Here is a 17334-nt window from a genome sequence, read left to right on the forward strand (position 1 = left end):
CTGAAATATTATACACGCTCACGTGGGGTAACATTTTGGTCTGTGCTCGTCTAAAACAACAGGTTACTCTGTCTGTGTGAGGAAATACCTCAATATATTTAGTAAGGTGTTTGTAGGTAGAGATGCTTTATTAGCTGCTGCCTTACAGCACACTTCAGAACTACACATATTCACAAAGGCAAAAAGTGACGAACATCAGGTAAAGTGTTACCTGGCGTGGAGTTCAATAATGTTTTAAATAGTGATTATAAAATACATTGCGGAGCAACACTGTCCTTTGTCTTTTCTTAGCTGTATTTTTGTAGATGTCTGTGATCTTGTGATTCCTTCACCCGAGTTATTCTTCCTGCAGTAGACTCTAACTGAGGCACGACTTGAAAACTCCTCCTGCACTGTGTTCCCACGGCTCCACGTAAACCGTCTAAAGGTGTATTTTAACCGAGTTCTGTGGGTTAGATGGTCACCGTTATAAAGTATTTACCTGTCACAGAGTGAAGTGTAGTAGTGTGCTGCAGTTCAGAGGTTAATAAGGCCGTAGTTTGGAGGAAAATTTCGCTAAACATGGTCCAGTATTTCCTGATATGAACTCAAGGAAACCAGTTGTTTCAGGTGAACACAGACTAACATGTTCCCTGGCTGTGACCTGGATGATGACGTAGTTGATTGATACCTGTCAGAATCACTGAATCAATGTGAGCTTCGTGGCTCACGAGCTTAGGTGGCGGTCTCTTGACTTAATCATATTTTGCTCTCGTGGGAACGAATCCAACTCCGTTTAAGTTTGAAAATACTTTATTTTTACATATTTAATGACTTTCGTGGGTAGCTGTGATGCACTGCTCACTGATCCGACCATTGTTGCTGCAGTAGATGTGAGATGAGACCCGAGAACTTCTGTTAATATGTTTCTAAATGTGTGGCGAACCTTTTGTCTGAAGCAGAACACAGCGCCTGTCTGTAAGTAAATACAACACAGCTGGATCACGGAAACCAGTTAGCGTAGAAACCAGTAGGGCGATAACAGCGGCAACAACTTGTTGGGGCGGAAGTTGTCACACCGTCTCTCTGAGTGAGACTGACCAATCAGGAGGCTTCTTGCATCTCTCAGGGGAGGTCCCGCCCATGACAGTTATGTAGAAACGCAAATGCAAAAACTGGAAACGCAAACGCAAAAACTGGAAACGCAAACGCAAAAACTGGAAACGCAAACGCAAAAACTGGAAACGCAAACGCAAAAACTGGAAACGCAAACGAATCTGTGGTTCGTGAGAATAATAATTTTGTTTGTAACAAAAAAAGAGTGGATTTATAAAGATACATTTTTAATCACAAATATATTTCCTTTATTCATAGCATTATTTCATATTTTTCAAATCATAATTTTGTTTGCAAAATTGTTTTTTGTTCTCAAATCCATTATTTTTGATTGCATATTAAAGACACAATATTCTCTCCATATGTATCTCTCCTTTATCTGATTTGAATTAATTACCTTACTTTTTTTTTTACTGATACTGCCAATATCTCAAGGTGTATCATTTCTCATTCCCCTTTTACCTTTCACCCCCATGTGCCACCTCCAAAGAAACTTGAAATCCTACTTCCAAAATGTTGTCTTCATTTAGATGTTATCATCTGTATGACTGAACACTGCAGATAATTCAATCATGAATTTCATACTCATACCTCATGCACAGTCAGAGGGGCGGGGCCTGTGGGTGACTGACAGCTTTCAGATAGAAGGGCAAGTACTATGTCATCATGGTGACTGCAGAGCGATTTAAGGAAATGGAGTGATAAGAGCAGAGTGGAAGAGGCTCAGGCCTGAAGGAGTGGCTGGCATTAAAGCAAAGATTCATGTGTGTATTTGTGTGTGTGCAGTTCAATGCAAATGAGAGTAAGAATATTCCTCAGTTCATTTGTGTGCGTCTCTGCACACGTGTCAGTATGCATCAGTGCATGTGTGCATATGTCAGTTGTATATTTGCATTTGTGCGGCTTCTCAGAATACCACTCATAATTCAATAACAACATTTCTGTTTACCAGCATTGTGTCAAAAGAGTGGCACACATGCTCGGTGTTATATTAAGGCTTTGTTTCAAAAGTGGTTTCTTGGCTCCTCTTTTTTTCTGCCAGAGAGATTAAAAATAGAAACATTCATGCTATCTGAGTGTACTTTCCCTCCAGGAAGTGTGCAGTTGTGGGTGTCAGACATTGGCTGCACACAATCACGTGGCATCCTCTTCCCAGGCGGTCATTGGCTGGCACCTGTGGGACTCTGTGAGCAAAAGCTTTTCTGACAGGACCCAGGAGCCCAGAGGAGAGGCTGGGAACTGGGAAAAGAAGGACAGTGTTGGTGGGACCAGGAGAGAAGTGTATATGTTTGCATTTGTGTGTGTGTGTGTGTGTGTGTGTGTGTGTGTGTGTGTGTGTGTGTGTGTGTGTGTGTGTGTGTGTGTGTGTGTGTGTGTGTGTGTGTGTGTGTCATCATCATCATGGCTGTGAATGTGGAGGTGCTGTGATGTGACCTCCCAGCTCCAGCAAAGGGCAAGAGACTGATGAAGAGGTCCAGAGGAAAATGAGGAGAGCTACTTGAAATAAAAACTCTCTCTTCTATAATGAATAAATATTTTTGATTAATTAATACTTCAGTTATTGGCTGATGAACTGGATAGACATATCCAGTGAGGAACACTTCCAGAGGCTGTCACATGACATTAATGAAGAGACAATGCCCTCTGGTGTTTGAAAGTAGAGTTGCATCTGGCCTATAAAGAGGTCGTTCAAAATGGAGTAATGACACTAAGTGAATGTTCCCTTAATACAGGGTGCACAATAATGCCCTGCTTATCTTTCTGTAAACACTTCTTTTTTCATTACTATGGAGGCAAATGATGTAAAACAGCAAACAGTGTGGTGATGATTGATCTCTTGCAGCTGTCAGATAGATCCTCATTAATCCTTTAATCATAATAGGCGATGAACAGCAAGCGGTCAGGGGAAAAAAAGCTTTAAAGTGAACTGATTTGCTCTCTGCTCCCTCGGCAAGATAAAAAGATTAGACAATGATTTTGATGCCACCCTTATCCCCTGCCAAGTGGTAGATTCTGGACTGTACCACTCAGTTGAAGACTGTAACACTAATCTGGAGGCAGTCTCCTCTGTTCATCATCACAGCAGCTCAGGGAAGCTTGGGAACAAACCCTCTTTTCATATCACATAGCACATGATGAAAATTGAAGCTTAGACTTTTCTCCACATGGGTCAGTTTGTGTTTTAACATGCGTGAAATATGTCAGCCCCTTTTCATGCAGTCTGTTGCCAAATGCATATGTCATTCCTTCTACACTCCTCACTTAATGTGTTTACACTTAAACAAAAAGGTCTGTACAGAGCAATCCTTTCATTTGGCTCATATCTATTGATCGCCTTGAACTGGGACGTTGGTTAGAGCAGGTGACCAGTGGAAACAGGTCAAATGTACCAGCTGGGATAATCCACAAGGTGGCAGGCCAGCTCTCTCCACAATGATTATCCAGTCAGATGTTCTGTGGGCACGCATGTGTGAGCAGAGGCTGCATATCAAAAAGCAGCACGTCAGCTAACAGTTTCAGCCATATTCAATTATTCATCAGGGGAATTTTTATAACTGAAAAATGTTCAGCTACCTTCACAGTCTGCACGCATGAGTAAAAAGAAGAATCTCTCATCAAGGATTTGTCTTTTGTAGTTCTCTAAAACAAAATTGATACCAAATATAAATAGTATAAGATGTATTTTTTGTCTAAATTTGTAGAAAATGGTTATAGTATATTGTATAATTGATGCATGACACTTTTTGTGCTCCATATGTTCCACTAAAAAATCAATTACAAATAGTTAAAACAAGTTTCTTCCATTTTGGTGAAAGAGAGATACATCATAGGTGTTTACTTTTATTGTAGTCGTAGCAGATGTTACAACTAAAACAGTCTGAATTTTACAGTAGGGTATTATATCCTTTTTTAGCCTGCAGGTAATTTAGAATAAGGTCTCAGTGACATCCAGGCATGTCTGTGTATCTTGACCCTCGAGGTCCACTGGAGAGGGTTTCTGGAGAAAGAACAAAATGTCCTCAGTCTGCAGAGTCGTCAGGATCACTGAGCATCAGGTTAACAGAAAGAAACAGACAATAAGGAGGAGATCAAGGCTGAGGGGGAGAGATGTTTAGGTCTGATCTTTACATTCATTTCCACCTTAAAGGTCAATGCCACTGTTTCCTTTGTTCTCTAACTGTTTCTTTGTCTCTTTGTCTCTCTTACACACAAAGTCGTGCTTTGATTGTTTTTTGTTCATTGTTGAAATATAAGCTGGCTAGCACAGAGTTAACAAAGTAAGAATATGAAAGGAAGAAATCTATCAAAGTGGCTTGTATATAACAACATGTCAAAAATAATTAAAAAAAAGACATCTGCATGGACTAAAATATTTAGGCCTTGCACTAACTAACACCATCTATACTGTACAGCATTACTGTAATGCATGGTATACTTCACTGACAGGGAAAGAAAAATAACAAAGACAAAATAAGAATATAATCATGAAAGACATGAAAATATCAGGTTCTTCTTTGTCTTGAATTTTGTTTTCTCTTATGACCAAACACATTAATAAAAAGCTTATAGAAGTTACTGTTATGAATAAAAAGTTTTTAAAAAAGGTGCCTTATTTGTATATTTATCAATGCTTTCATGTGCATTTTGTTGTTTTATAAATTTTTGTAGGATATAAAATTAAAGTGAACACTGAACAGATTTTTTTTTGTTTCATTTCAAAGTAACAAACAGATTAAGCCGGCTCAAACATTAATTTTGTGTTGTTTGATGTGAGTAAGTAACAAACAACAATCAACCATCAAGATCTGAATTATCTGTACAGACAGTAAAGACAAAGTGAATTAGGGTGAGATGCTTGAGTTGCCCCCCCCTCACCCCATTATTCAGCCCCTCCCTACAGACACATACACATACACACATACACAAACACCCCCACGCACACACACACATACAAATGTCTATGTATGTGACACTCCTTCACTATCCCAGTCACACAGTAGCCAATGAAATGAGAGCAGCTTGATTTTAGCACCAACACCCATCTCCCGTCACTGGTCCTCCCCCCCTCTCCTCCTGTGTGTGTGCGCGTGTGTGCAGTGTGTGTCCTTGTGCATCTATGTGTCTGCATGCCTGACAGGATAAATCCAGCTTCCCCCCTAATACTCTCTCTCTTTCTCTGTGGCTCCATCACTCACACACACACACCCACACACACACAGGTGCTGCTCTTTGGCAAGCCTAACTCTTACACACACACGTTCAAAACACACAAACTCAACAGAGGGTATTAGTTGGTCCACTTTTGTGGTGCTGAGGAACTTGATATTTTGCCTTCATGGAGGATTACCACAAACCGGACCAGCAGACAGTGCAGGCGCTGAGGAACATCGCCAACCGCCTCCGAATCCACTGCATAAAGGCAACAACTGCAGCAGGCAGCGGGTGAGTCGCCCAGAACAATCTGTGATACTAAATATAAGACTGTGCATGTTAAATGCACAAAGAGAACATGTGTGCAAAAACATTTTGCACACTTCACATTTCTTTGCGGCATGCATAGACATCCAAAACTAACACTTTTAAATAAGTCACATGCATGCACAGGCACACACATGTAGACATGCAATGTGTGCAAGTGAAGGGCCAAAGGAACAGCATGTCCTGCCTTTGTTCTCCTCCATTGGTACACTGACAGAATCATTTCAGCATCCAAAGCTCTTCTTTAATTAGCTGGCTTTGACATTTCATGTGAAATGAATGAACTCAATGTATCAACATGACGTAATGTGCCTTATTCTGATTTTTGATACATTCAGAGTTTATGAAAAAATAAATTATCTTGCAGAAATGTTGATTTGTTGTTATTCTTTCCAGTGTTGTGTATTCAATACTAAAACTTTGTTAAACACTGGCATAAAAAGGGAATACTATCCAGATAAGTGGGTTTTCACATTCTAAAGAACAGCTTAATGTGCATAGTGATCATATTTTGAGTGAGTGCTTAAAAGTTGTTGTTTTTTTATATCTTATATCTACTTGGTTTGATAAATATTTTACTTAATTTCCAGCTTTTGTAAAGGTGATATTCTTCTGTGCAGTGATGGACACTAAAGACCACCATGTGTGATGCTGCATGGATTGCATGCTGCAGATAGACTTGCGCACTTTCAGGCTGCTGCAAGAAGACGATTTAAAAATGTTTTGAAAAACTTAGATCTTCAATTCATTTTGTCTAAAGGTTTTATAACAGATTGCTGTCGCATTGTTGCGTGTGTGGCATCAAATTGTCCAATTTTAAGAATGCTTTTTAAAGACCAGTTGAATAATGGATTGTATTCCACACTAGGTTTATCAATGTTTTAACAGATGTGAACTGAACAGCCTCTTTCTTTGAATAACAAGAAGATATTATTTTTCATATTTCACAATTCTGTAGAGTTTAAGTGATCCAACATAGAACAAAGAGACTGAAGAGTGAAACCATTTAGGAAAAAATGACATAACCAAAAGTATTTTGCCTTCTGAGAACTAAAGGCAATGCTACAATACCAAATAACTTGTATGTTGTACTTTTTTCCTCATTTGAACAAACAAAACGAAATGTGAAAAGGAACAAATGGTGGGAAAGGCCATCTGTTACCTTCTATTGGTACCAAAACAGCAAAATATTTCTTCGTCCAATGTTTGTAGTTTTTGGTGGTTGAATGGGAAATACTATGTTGTATAATAGTAGCTGTATGTAAGAATTGTTTAATAAAATAATAAAGTATATAGTTATCTATGTTGACCCACTGATGGCCTTTGTTTGCAACACAAAGCACTCTGTCCAGGGGGCTCTGTAACTGGGTCTATTAGGGTTACAGATAGTCCTGATGTAGATAATCTAATTTAATCTACTTCATGATCCAACAAGCAATAATTTGGAATTCTCTAAATCTCAGAGACTTTTTTATAACACCCATAGCAGGTTTTTAGTCATTGAAAGAGTACTTCATTAGAGACTTTTGGTTGCTGTTTCCAGAGGTTGAGCACACAAATGTAGATTTATCAGTCTGTTTGTGGCTTTTTCTGTTTACTCTATATAACTGTGTGTATGTGTAAGTTCTTACAGTACATCTCCTCTGTTGTTCAGACACCCAACATCATGCTGCAGTGTGGCAGAGATCATGTCTGTGCTGTTCTTCCACACCATGAGGTACCGTTACGACGACCCGCGGAACTTCAACAACGACCGCTTCGTCCTATCCAAGGTGAGGCTCTGCTCTTCTACTGGTCGTATATGGTCGTATATAATTAAAACCTTTAAAATGAAACTGTTGTACGATCCATTTTTTCTCTTCCACAGGGCCATGCTGCTCCGGCCTTGTACTCCATGTGGGTTGAGGCAGGCTTTCTGAAGGAGAGCGACATGCTCAGTTTGTGCCACGTGGACTCCTCCGTGGATGTTCACTCAACCCATGTAAGCTTTAACATACTATCACACACGTGGCGAATCATGTTACATAGCCCAAACAGCTTACTAAATGTTTTCTTCTAATAAAACTATCCTAACGTCTGCATTTCAGAAGCACCAGTTCATGGATTTAGCCACTGGCTCCTTGGGGCAGGGTCTTGGTGTGGCCTGTGGAATGGCTTACACTGGGAAATACTTTGATAAGTCCAGGTAATCCTTCAAACACAAACACACACACAAGTGGAAACTATACTAGTTTGACAATTTTAGTAGTGTTATATGATTTTTTTTTTTCAACCTGACTGACTCTTTTATTTAAGATATAGTACCAACATTCACAACATTACAATATTGGATTTTTGGGCTTCCCGGTTTTCTTCATTTTAGGTCTGTATGATGCAGCGTTCAGGGCTTCCGTGGGTGTGTGCTGCGGCTACATGCTCTGCTCTCCCGATTCTTCTGCTCTAATAAACACAGGCCCAGCAGTTTTATCTCGGTTATTCCTCCCATCCAAGCAGATTTAATTTCAGAGTCCAATTCATTCAATGTGCTTTCAGCGATGTGTGCATTCTGAGTCTATTTCTTAAATTAATCATCACAATGATTTCATTTTTCATCCTTTTTTCCCTGAAATGCATTTTTTTTTTAAAGAACAAAAAAAGTAGTGTATCAAAATATGATTTTGACTCATCTGGTAGTATTTGTCCTTTATGACATGATTAATCTTACAATTGATTTTTCTTTTTAAAGTATGAAGAGAATTTTCCAGTTTCAAATGAATGTGGGATTCTTAAGCAAGACCTGGTTCAAAGGCAGGTGTGAAACTCAGCTCACGCCTCTAGGGCCCTCAGAAGTCTGTTATCCTGTCACTGCTGCTTACACACTGAACTGTTTGATGCCTGAAAGAGAATCAATCAGACTGGAAAAGTGTCAGAAAGCATTTTCACAAGATTTGCCTCCTCTTGAAAGCACAACACCGCACCCTAATTTGAACATACACTTCACACGTACAGTCACACACACACACACACATACTCACTCACTTATTGTGCAGTCTTGTGTGTTCTTCTCCTCAGTTACCGTGTGTACTGCCTGCTGGGGGATGGGGAGATGTCGGAGGGTGCTGTCTGGGAGGCCATGATGTTCGCCTCCTACTATCAGCTCGACAACCTGGTGGCCATCATGGACATCAACCGTCTTGGCCAAAGTGACTCTGCACCCCTGCAGCACCATGTGGAGAAGTATCAGAAGCGCTGTGAAGCTTTCGGGTAAATGTGCATCAAAGCATTTAAGCAACAAGCATTACTCAACTGCATCCATAACAATCATAGACTGAATATTATCCTGGTGTGTCCATCTATTCTACCTCTATAAAGCATACAGTACAAAGTGTGTTAAAAGTGTGGCTTTTCTGTGTGTTTGTGTGTGTTTAGTTGGCATGCCATCATTGTGGATGGACACAGTGTGGAGGAGCTTTGTAAGGCTCTTAGTCAGGCCCGTCATCAACCCACTGCCATCATTGCGAAGACCATCAAGGGAAAAGGCATCCCCGGTAAACAAAAAAAAAAAAAACATCCATCACTGTCCACTCTTCAACACTTCAGTGCATGTTATTTGCAAAGACCTACAGTTTTATCCTTCTAGCATCTAATGTGACACAATATTTCTGTGGTTTCAGCTGCTGAGGATAAGCTTGGGTGGCATGCCAAACCTCTGCCCAAAGACATGGCCGACATGGTAATGAAGGACCTGCAGAGCCGCGTCCTGAACAGCAACAAGCACCTGTACCCTCCTGCTCCCATGGAGGACTCCCCACCCGTCAGCCTGAGGAACATCAGGATGCCAAGCGCACCCAGCTACAAGGCTGGAGAAAAGGTTTGACATTATCTCTTCTTGGTGTTGTTTCATAACAATCTACGGACACCACAGAGGCACATAACTGAGTGATGTTAGAAGACCGATATGCTTGGTGTCACTTTCTTTTAAGATCTCTTTTCTTTACAGACCTCCACAAGGAAGGCATATGGGGTGGCGTTGGCAAAGTTAGGCCGCTACAACGACCGAGTCGTGGCTCTTGATGGAGACACCAACAACCTCACCTACTCAGACATCTTCAAGAATGAGCATCCCAACCGCTTTGTGGAGTGCTACATCGCTCAGCAGAACATGGTAAGATCTGTGTAGAAGCTACAGGATAAAACCCATTTTACAAAGCTCAGGAAGCATATTTTTTTATATGTATTTATTAATGTTGCTGTCTATGTTGTACCCCTAAACAGGAGAGATAGTATAGAAATGATAATAATGGAAAACCACACACATGAAGCTCTTGCCTTCACTTGTCTGCTTTGAGTGATATTACAAGACAAACGGTAATAAGACGTAATAACACATTAAGAAGTCTGTTACAAATTGCTCTTTTCAACTAAATTATTACACAAAACGGGAATAAGTCATTACATTTTTTGGTAGTTTATTTAGTATTTAATTACTCATTTATTACTGCTGTACAAACTATGCAAGGAGAGAAATAAAATAAATATACAAACCTTTCACATAAGCAAAGCGTCTGCTTGAGTGCTAAACAAGTGAGGATGGCAGTCAGCCATCGGGGTCTCCTGGAGCTAGTATACAAAACGTATTTCAGACAACTTCATAATAACACAGACACAACTATTAATAAAACGTCCCATTAATTTAATAATGTTTGGTTTATGTAAATTACCTTGAATAGGGGAAAGATTAGTGATTTGAGAATATAGAAAACCACACACATACTATAGTTCTTGCCTTCACGTGTCGTTATTGAGCGAGGCCAGGTGGTGGAGCGCGAACAGGATCCCCAAGGCATTAATAACAGATCACTGAGCAATTTCCCTAGGTACTCATATGTACGGTGGCCCTGAAGGACAAAAGAAATTAACAAAAGATTAAACACTTAAAAAAATTGGAGACAAAGTCACATTTTGGAAAACATTTTTCGTTTTTTTAAACGAAATTACCTCAGCAAAACACTTTTACCAAGGCCAAAACAAATTTACATTTGAGAAAACAAATGTACAAATAATGAAACACTTTTTACAAAGCTGGAGACAATTTTGCAAACGCGGAACACTTTTACCATTAAGTCTGACTCCTTTCAGCCTGACTCAGTTTAGCCTGAGCCCGTTTCATCTTAATTCTGACACATGATGAAGGTTTTGCAGAGATATGACGGAGCTTTTCTGGAGACATGATGCTTTTTCATCTGAGGTCTGACACCTCACTCTGAGACCCAAGGATGTCCTAATATGTAAACCATGTCGCTCCATTTGGTTTCTCTCCATCAAAACAAACTAAATGATACCTCACTAGATCACTTCCGGTATTTGGTACATTCCCTTTCCGTAAAAATGAAATGTTAGTTTGTTTCAGAAATGGTAAAAGTATTTCATCGTTTGTTAAATTGTCTCCAACTTTGTAAAAGTGCTTCAGCTTTGGTAAATTTGTTTTCTTAAATGTAAATTTGTTTTGGCCTTGGTAAAAGTGTTTTGCTGATGTAATTTTGTTTCATAAAATGTAAAAATGTTTTCCAAAATGTAACTTTGTCTCCAATTTTTTTAAGTGTTTAATCTTTTGTTAATTTGTATTGTCCTTCAGGGCCACCATACATATAGGATCTGAACATTGACTGTGTGTTATGGATTATTAATTATTTGGACTACTATTGTGGACCAAAAAGAAAAACAAATCCCTTTAATGGAGTTATTTCGCTTTGTAAAAAGCTCCATCTTGACTCTGATTAGATATATGTGCAATCTCACAGCTGTGAGTCTGTGAGTCCTTTAATTATTCATCAGTGTCCATCCATAATGTACAGATGAAGAAGACAATACATTACCCTCCCTATGGTCCATGAGGCTGCAGCTGCTGACACCAGCAGTTTAGGCAGCACAATTCTTCCGCCTCTGTCATTGTTTTCACTCATCTCATGTAAATTATAATTCTTTGTGCCGCTATGACTCCAAAAAAAGGCGATGTAGGTCAGCCATGTGTATGATGATGATGAGTACACTTGACAAGTGTATTCAGAGGTGAAATATTAATAAGCCCATAAGGGCAGCCAGGCCATCTGGCTCAATGCATGAGATAAGTCAAAAGTTGAATGGCATATTTGCGTCGCTTTGTTTTTTGACATCAGGTTTGCCTGTAAAAGCCTTTTTTTAGATACTGATACATTCACTACATTTACTCCATTTAGTTTCAAAGACATCCTCTTGTGTATTTTTCAGATAAAACGACTACTAGTTAAGCCTTTAAAGTAACAGTTTCTTTGCTTTGATTGTATCAGCAAGAATTTATCTAATATACAGTTGCGCTTTCATGGAATTTTTAGATATTGCTTTTTGAAAAGCATGGAAAGAAGCCCCAGGATTCTCCAGAGTTCGGGAGCTAGGTGAAAGGAAATTATTTGTAAGAGGAGGCATGCCACTGATCTGTCCATATGGGAAAATAAGCTCTGGAGATTTGGAGGGAACTCTTCTCTCTTCTCCGCTTAATGTGGTCTAACGTTCAAAAAGGCCTCTGATACAGTTTGAATTGCAGATGTTTGACCCTCTGAGTGATCTTTTGGGGTGCAGAAACATCTGACCTGTGTATATATTCTGACACAATAGGTTTGAATCTTTTGTACTCTTACATATTTTCTCAAAACAATGAATTCCTTTCCCAGGTCAGTGTCGCCATGGGCTGTGCTGCCCGTGAGAGGAACGTTGTGTTTGCCAGCACTCTTGCTTCCTTTTTCACCCGAGCCTACGACCAGCTCCGCATGGCAGCCATCTCTGAGAGTAACATTAACGTGTGTGGCTCCCACTGCGGCCTGTCCACTGGTATGCAAACTGCTCATAACAACCCCTGTCATGCACCATACCCAACCACTACTTCACTTAAATCCCTTTATTCCCTCACTATGAAGCCAGACATTTTCACACTATCCCTGATGTTAACAAAAGTGATCTGTGTGTGTGTGTTTGTTGGTGTTGCAATCCTTTCTTTCCCTCTAATCCTATGTTTTCCTGACCTCCTTTGGCCTTACAGCTAGTCCTCACTCCCCCCTTTTCCTCTCTTCCTGTCTATACTGGAAGCTGTCAGCAGGGAAGCAGGTGTCCCTCTGTTAGTGCAGGTATACTGCATGCAGAGTCTGGCTTTTTGTCTGTGAATCTGCATGCCTCAGCTCTCCTGACCTCACAATAACTGGTGAAAACATTAGGAATGTTGGACGAATAAATCTAACCATACATGTGCATATCCCAGGAGAGGAAGGCCCCTCTCTGATGGGTTTAGAGGATGTGGCGATGTTCAGGGCTCTTCCCACAGCCACCATCTTCTACCCCTGTGATGGTGTGTCTACTGAGAAAGCTGTGGAACTGGCTGCATCCACGAAGGTAAAATCCAAATGCAGTTTGTTGGCTCTGTATCATTGTTTTGCTTTCAAAAAGTACCAAAGTGGTTCTTGTCACGATTTGCTTCAAACAGGGTGTTTGCTACATCCGAACCAGCCGCCAAGACAGCGCCATCATCTACAACAGCAATGAGGATTTCCATGTTGGACAGGCTAAGGTGAGTTTGTGCTAGCATATTTGCAAAGGTAGTGTGAGGAAATTAAGAAAACACAACATCATTACACCACTTGATGACATGAACGGTGAAACATTTCCCCTTCCTAACCAGGTGGTTTACCAAAGCAAAGAGGACCAGGTGACTGTGGTTGCAGCTGGAGTGACTCTGCATGAGGCCTTGGCTGCAGCTGATTACCTAAAGAAAGGTAAAGTACCATAAATATAACTTTTTGCACTAAGAAAATAATATAGCATAGCATGTCGGATACATTCAATAAATGAAACAGCAATATTTATAAATTTAAAATTACGTTAAATATATAATCAGAGATAGAATGGTGTACTTGTTTCTCCAAATAACATCTGAAGTTTGCAGAGATAAAAGCTTTTGTAGAGGTTGGGTCCTTTGTTATTAATGCAGTAGTTCTCATAGCATGACTCTAGATGTCAAAAGCCATATATATTCTTTAATATCAGTCTTTTTAGACTCTTTGTAGCAGGCATCCTAACCTTTGCTTGCATAGATAATGCATGTAGGATATGAGGAAAAACCGGAATCAGCTGATATATTTGTTGGTGTTTATATTACCAAAATTACTGATCACAGTTTAGATTCAGGATTAACCTGACTTTAAAGCTACTGTATGAATAGCTTGTTGGGGAGATGTCGTCCATGGTACCACATAATATATTGGGTTCTCACCTGGGCTACCTGCCTTTCCAGAGCGGATCCCTGTTAGGGTCATTGATGCCTTCACCATCAAACCTCTGGATGTGAAAACCATCATGGACCACACACGTGCCACCAGGGGACGCATCCTCACCGTGGAGGACCACTACTATGAAGGTAAGTCTGCTTTTAAAGTCCACAGTTCAGCGTCTGCATTATTTATCACCAACCCAGCAGCAACAAGCTCCTCGGCGTGATGCAGCTGGGGCCTTGTCATTGGTCCGCCTCCTCGGGTGTGTTGCGGTGGCAGGTTTTCATTGGTTCAGCCAGAGAGTCGCAGTGCGGTGGCGTCTGTTCATTGGCTGAGGGGAGGCTGACTGTTGAGTGCAGACAAGGTATTGGTTTTGTGGTGCATTTTTGTAAGTGTGAGAGTCAGAGAGGCAGAGTGCTGTCAGATTTCCTTAACTGAGCGTGTGCCCGTGGGGCTCTCTGTGACCTAGATAACAGCCAGCCAGGCCCTGTGTCTGTGAGAGAGAGAGAGAGGAAGGGTGATGGCACGGAGACCACTAGACAAAGGATACCGGGCATCAGTCGGATGCTGTGGTATCTGATTCAGTTTACATCTGGATCAGATAGTGGTACAGTAACAACATGTTTGGGTTCAACTTTTTTTGTAATGGTCTCTTGTCTTCTCTCTTTACAGTGTGTGTATACTGCAAGTTGTGCAGTTTTGTCTTTTTAGAGCCTTATGTTTCTAGTAAAAAACAACAACAATATTATTGGTTCCCTTTCAGGAACAACAGTGTATTTATGAAAGTAGGGCGCATTAAAAAAATGTTATTTTTCTCAGTGCAAACAACACAAATATAAACAACAGACATATATGAAATATGTGCTATTGGTTTACTAGTCCTTTTAATTCATTACAATTATTCAAAATCTTCAGTAATGAAGTAACCTTTGAAATAATATTAATAATTTTCAGGTTTGGACAAACAGTCATCACTAATTATGACCCCTGTTTCTTATTAATTAAGTATTTTACAACACCAAACAATGAATTGATTATTTGTGTGAAAAAAGCTGAAATTAATCCACAATAAAAATTATAATTGGTTGCATTCTTATACAAAATAGTTTCAAATATGGTCCACCTCAAGAGATTGCACTACAAGCATGAAATATTTTGCACATATCTTTGTTGAATTTTCCAGACCTCTCATTTGGCTTGACCATTCATGGTTTATTCTGTTATCTTCTTAAGTGTCTGCCCTTGCTCTGCTTAAATATCTGTTTCCAACTGTGCTATATAGATGATGTTATTGTGATGTTATTGTAGTGCACGAGTAAGGATACAATATATAACAGCAGGGGGTGTTTTTCCTTTAATACAATGAGTGTATTTTCCACAGGTGGTCTGGGGGAGGCAGTTTCCTCAGCTATGGTCAATGAGTCCGGCTTCAATCTGCAACGTCTGGCCGTATCCCACGTCCCCCGCTGTGGCAAACCCAATGAGCTGCTCAAAATCTACGGCATAGACCGTGACGCCATCGCGCAGGCCGTCCGCAAGATGCTCAGCAGCTCCACCAACGCCAAGTAACCTCTCTCCCCCTGCCCCACCCACCTGACCTGTCAGATCACACCCCTGCAGCTGCAGATTACAGTCGAGTATGTTTTTGATTCACACGACACCCAGCTCTTTTTAAAAAATAAACTCCTTCACTGTGAATGCCCCTGTGTGTACTGAAGTAATGTGATTTTGTGCTGTACACTTTGAAGTAGATTTCCACTTTTGACCCTTTTTTCATGCATCCATCACTTCACACAAAAGGACAGACATACGCACATATCCTCATCATCCAGTGATCAAAATGTGGCAGTTAAAACTATACTATGTGATGCTCTAATGTGTGTTTTTTAAAAGCTCTTTGATTCATTAAACTGGGAACGTTTTTATATTGTTCTGATGTAGCCCTTGATAAACTGGGTGGGGCTTAGCTTTAAAGTAAGTGTTTATCATGACCACAGTGTCAGAAAGAAACCATCTGAGTTGTTTTTTGTAGAAGGTAGTGGAAAGAAAAAAATCAAACAAATGTAGGTAGGTCATAAAGAGCAGTCACTTAAGATCACATCTTCAGACTATGTAAACTGTTGTTCCCTCAATAGTTGTAGCATTTCTCTTCAGCACTGTATGTTTCTGATTTTACAGTTACCATCAACCCACACACCTCTATGTTCATTTGTGCTACCTGTACAACTGGACGGTACCAGCAGTGTGATGAAAATGGCATTATCGATATTAAACATAAAGTCAGCTTAAGGTGGAGGCCTTTGAGTGCTGGAGAGTGGAGAGAATGACTGTCTATGAGTGTAAAGGTAGAGTTACATCTGACTTGTGAACCCAAGAACAAACACTTTCTTTGTTACTTGAAATTTTGTATGTACCTTTCTTTCATGTAATAAAGCCCTCTGCATTTGAAACTATGTGTTTGCAACAGTTTGTCCTTTACCCACTGTTTAAAAGTAAATATTTGTAAATAGTTCCAACAGTTTACAATTAGTGATTTAATTCAAACAGTGTCTAAGTACATGAAAAAAAAACATTATTAAGGACTGTATACATTACTTATTTATACTCAAAATGTCCCGCTTAATATCTGATCAAAGTTTGTCTGAAAAATTATTAGATAGGCTTGGTTCCTGGTAGAATCACGCATGGTTAAATCTCAAGTTAAACTCATCTAACACAGTGTGTTTTTGTAGCCAGGGGTGTCTCCACACTTATTGGCCTTTCTGGAAAACAAAAAGTTTAAAATGTATATAACATATTCATTTGTTCAACTTTTTAAACTTAGTATCATACCACAACAGAGTTGCAACTAGAGATGTCAGCATGAACACATTAACCCTCCTGTTATGTTTGTTTCTTAGGGACAGCAATAATGTACGTGGGTCAACTTGACCCGGGGCATGTTTAATTATCCAGAAGTGTCAGAACTCAAAAAAATCCCAATAAACATTTTTTAATCTCATTATTAATTCCATTACTAACCATTTAAATCAATATTTAGTGGAATGGTGTTTTTTAATTCTCACAGATCATGGTTCAATGAGGATAACTCACTCGTTTTTTATGAAAATTCATGTTAAAGCTTTTTTAATGTACTTTTGAAAGACCTAAATATAAATACAATAGTTTTACATGACATAGATTTTTGTTTATTTTATTTTTATTTATTTTTTAATTTATTTTTATGAAGTGATGTTGATAAATTAACAGGAGACACCTATTCTGTCACATGCTGCCCAGATTTTAATGCTGTATTTAGCTGGCTTGAAAGGTATAAAATGGATGGAACCTCTGAATGCCTCTAGCCTTTCATCCACTGTGACATTAGGGCCTGGGTTATAGAGTAGTGGAAGTTGCTCTACCCACTTGTCCTTCACTGTCCTAATGGCTGACAGCTTGTCTCTATTTGATCTCAGCTCCTGCAGTCAAATGCCAAAGTGTCCTTGGG

The 17334-nt window shown here is 39.7% G+C and overlaps 1 protein-coding gene and 1 long non-coding RNA gene across 2 annotated transcripts; one reads left to right on the plus strand and one right to left on the minus strand.

Annotated features, from left to right (window-relative positions):
- Positions 1–3967: 3967 nt before the first annotated feature.
- LOC117816464 lies at positions 3968–10384 on the minus strand. Its single transcript, XR_004631960.1, has 4 exons — positions 10275–10384; positions 10099–10173; positions 8593–8770; positions 3968–4093 (listed from the first exon to the last, which is right to left on the minus strand). It is a non-coding gene; the product is annotated as an uncharacterized LOC117816464 (long non-coding RNA).
- On the plus strand, positions 5206–16297 carry tkta (transketolase a). The gene is made up of 14 exons (XM_034688744.1): positions 5206–5538; positions 7229–7346; positions 7442–7555; positions 7662–7759; positions 8626–8817; positions 8983–9101; positions 9228–9424; positions 9554–9718; positions 12261–12417; positions 12842–12972; positions 13064–13147; positions 13259–13352; positions 13871–13993; positions 15229–16297. Exons 1-14 carry the CDS (start codon positions 5432–5434, stop codon positions 15414–15416), a joined length of 1887 nt encoding a protein of 628 aa, XP_034544635.1. The 5' UTR covers positions 5206–5431; the 3' UTR covers positions 15417–16297.
- Positions 16298–17334: the final 1037 nt, after the last annotated feature.

This window comes from Notolabrus celidotus, chromosome 1, assembly GCF_009762535.1.
Source record: "Notolabrus celidotus isolate fNotCel1 chromosome 1, fNotCel1.pri, whole genome shotgun sequence".
Classification (NCBI taxonomy): Eukaryota; Metazoa; Chordata; class Actinopteri; order Labriformes; family Labridae; genus Notolabrus; species Notolabrus celidotus.

What these genes read in the sequence shown, in the direction of transcription:
- tkta (XM_034688744.1), top strand. Translation starts at nt 5,432, where the DNA reads ATGGAGGATTACCACAAACCGGACCAGCAGACAGTGCAGGCGCTGAGG. An exon ending in AACTGGCTGCATCCACGAAG is followed by an intron (nt 12,973 to 13,063) that starts GTAAAATCCAAA and finishes TGCTTCAAACAG; the next exon opens with GGTGTTTGCTACATCCGAAC. An exon ending in GGAGGACCACTACTATGAAG is followed by an intron (nt 13,994 to 15,228) that starts GTAAGTCTGCTT and finishes TATTTTCCACAG; the next exon opens with GTGGTCTGGGGGAGGCAGTT.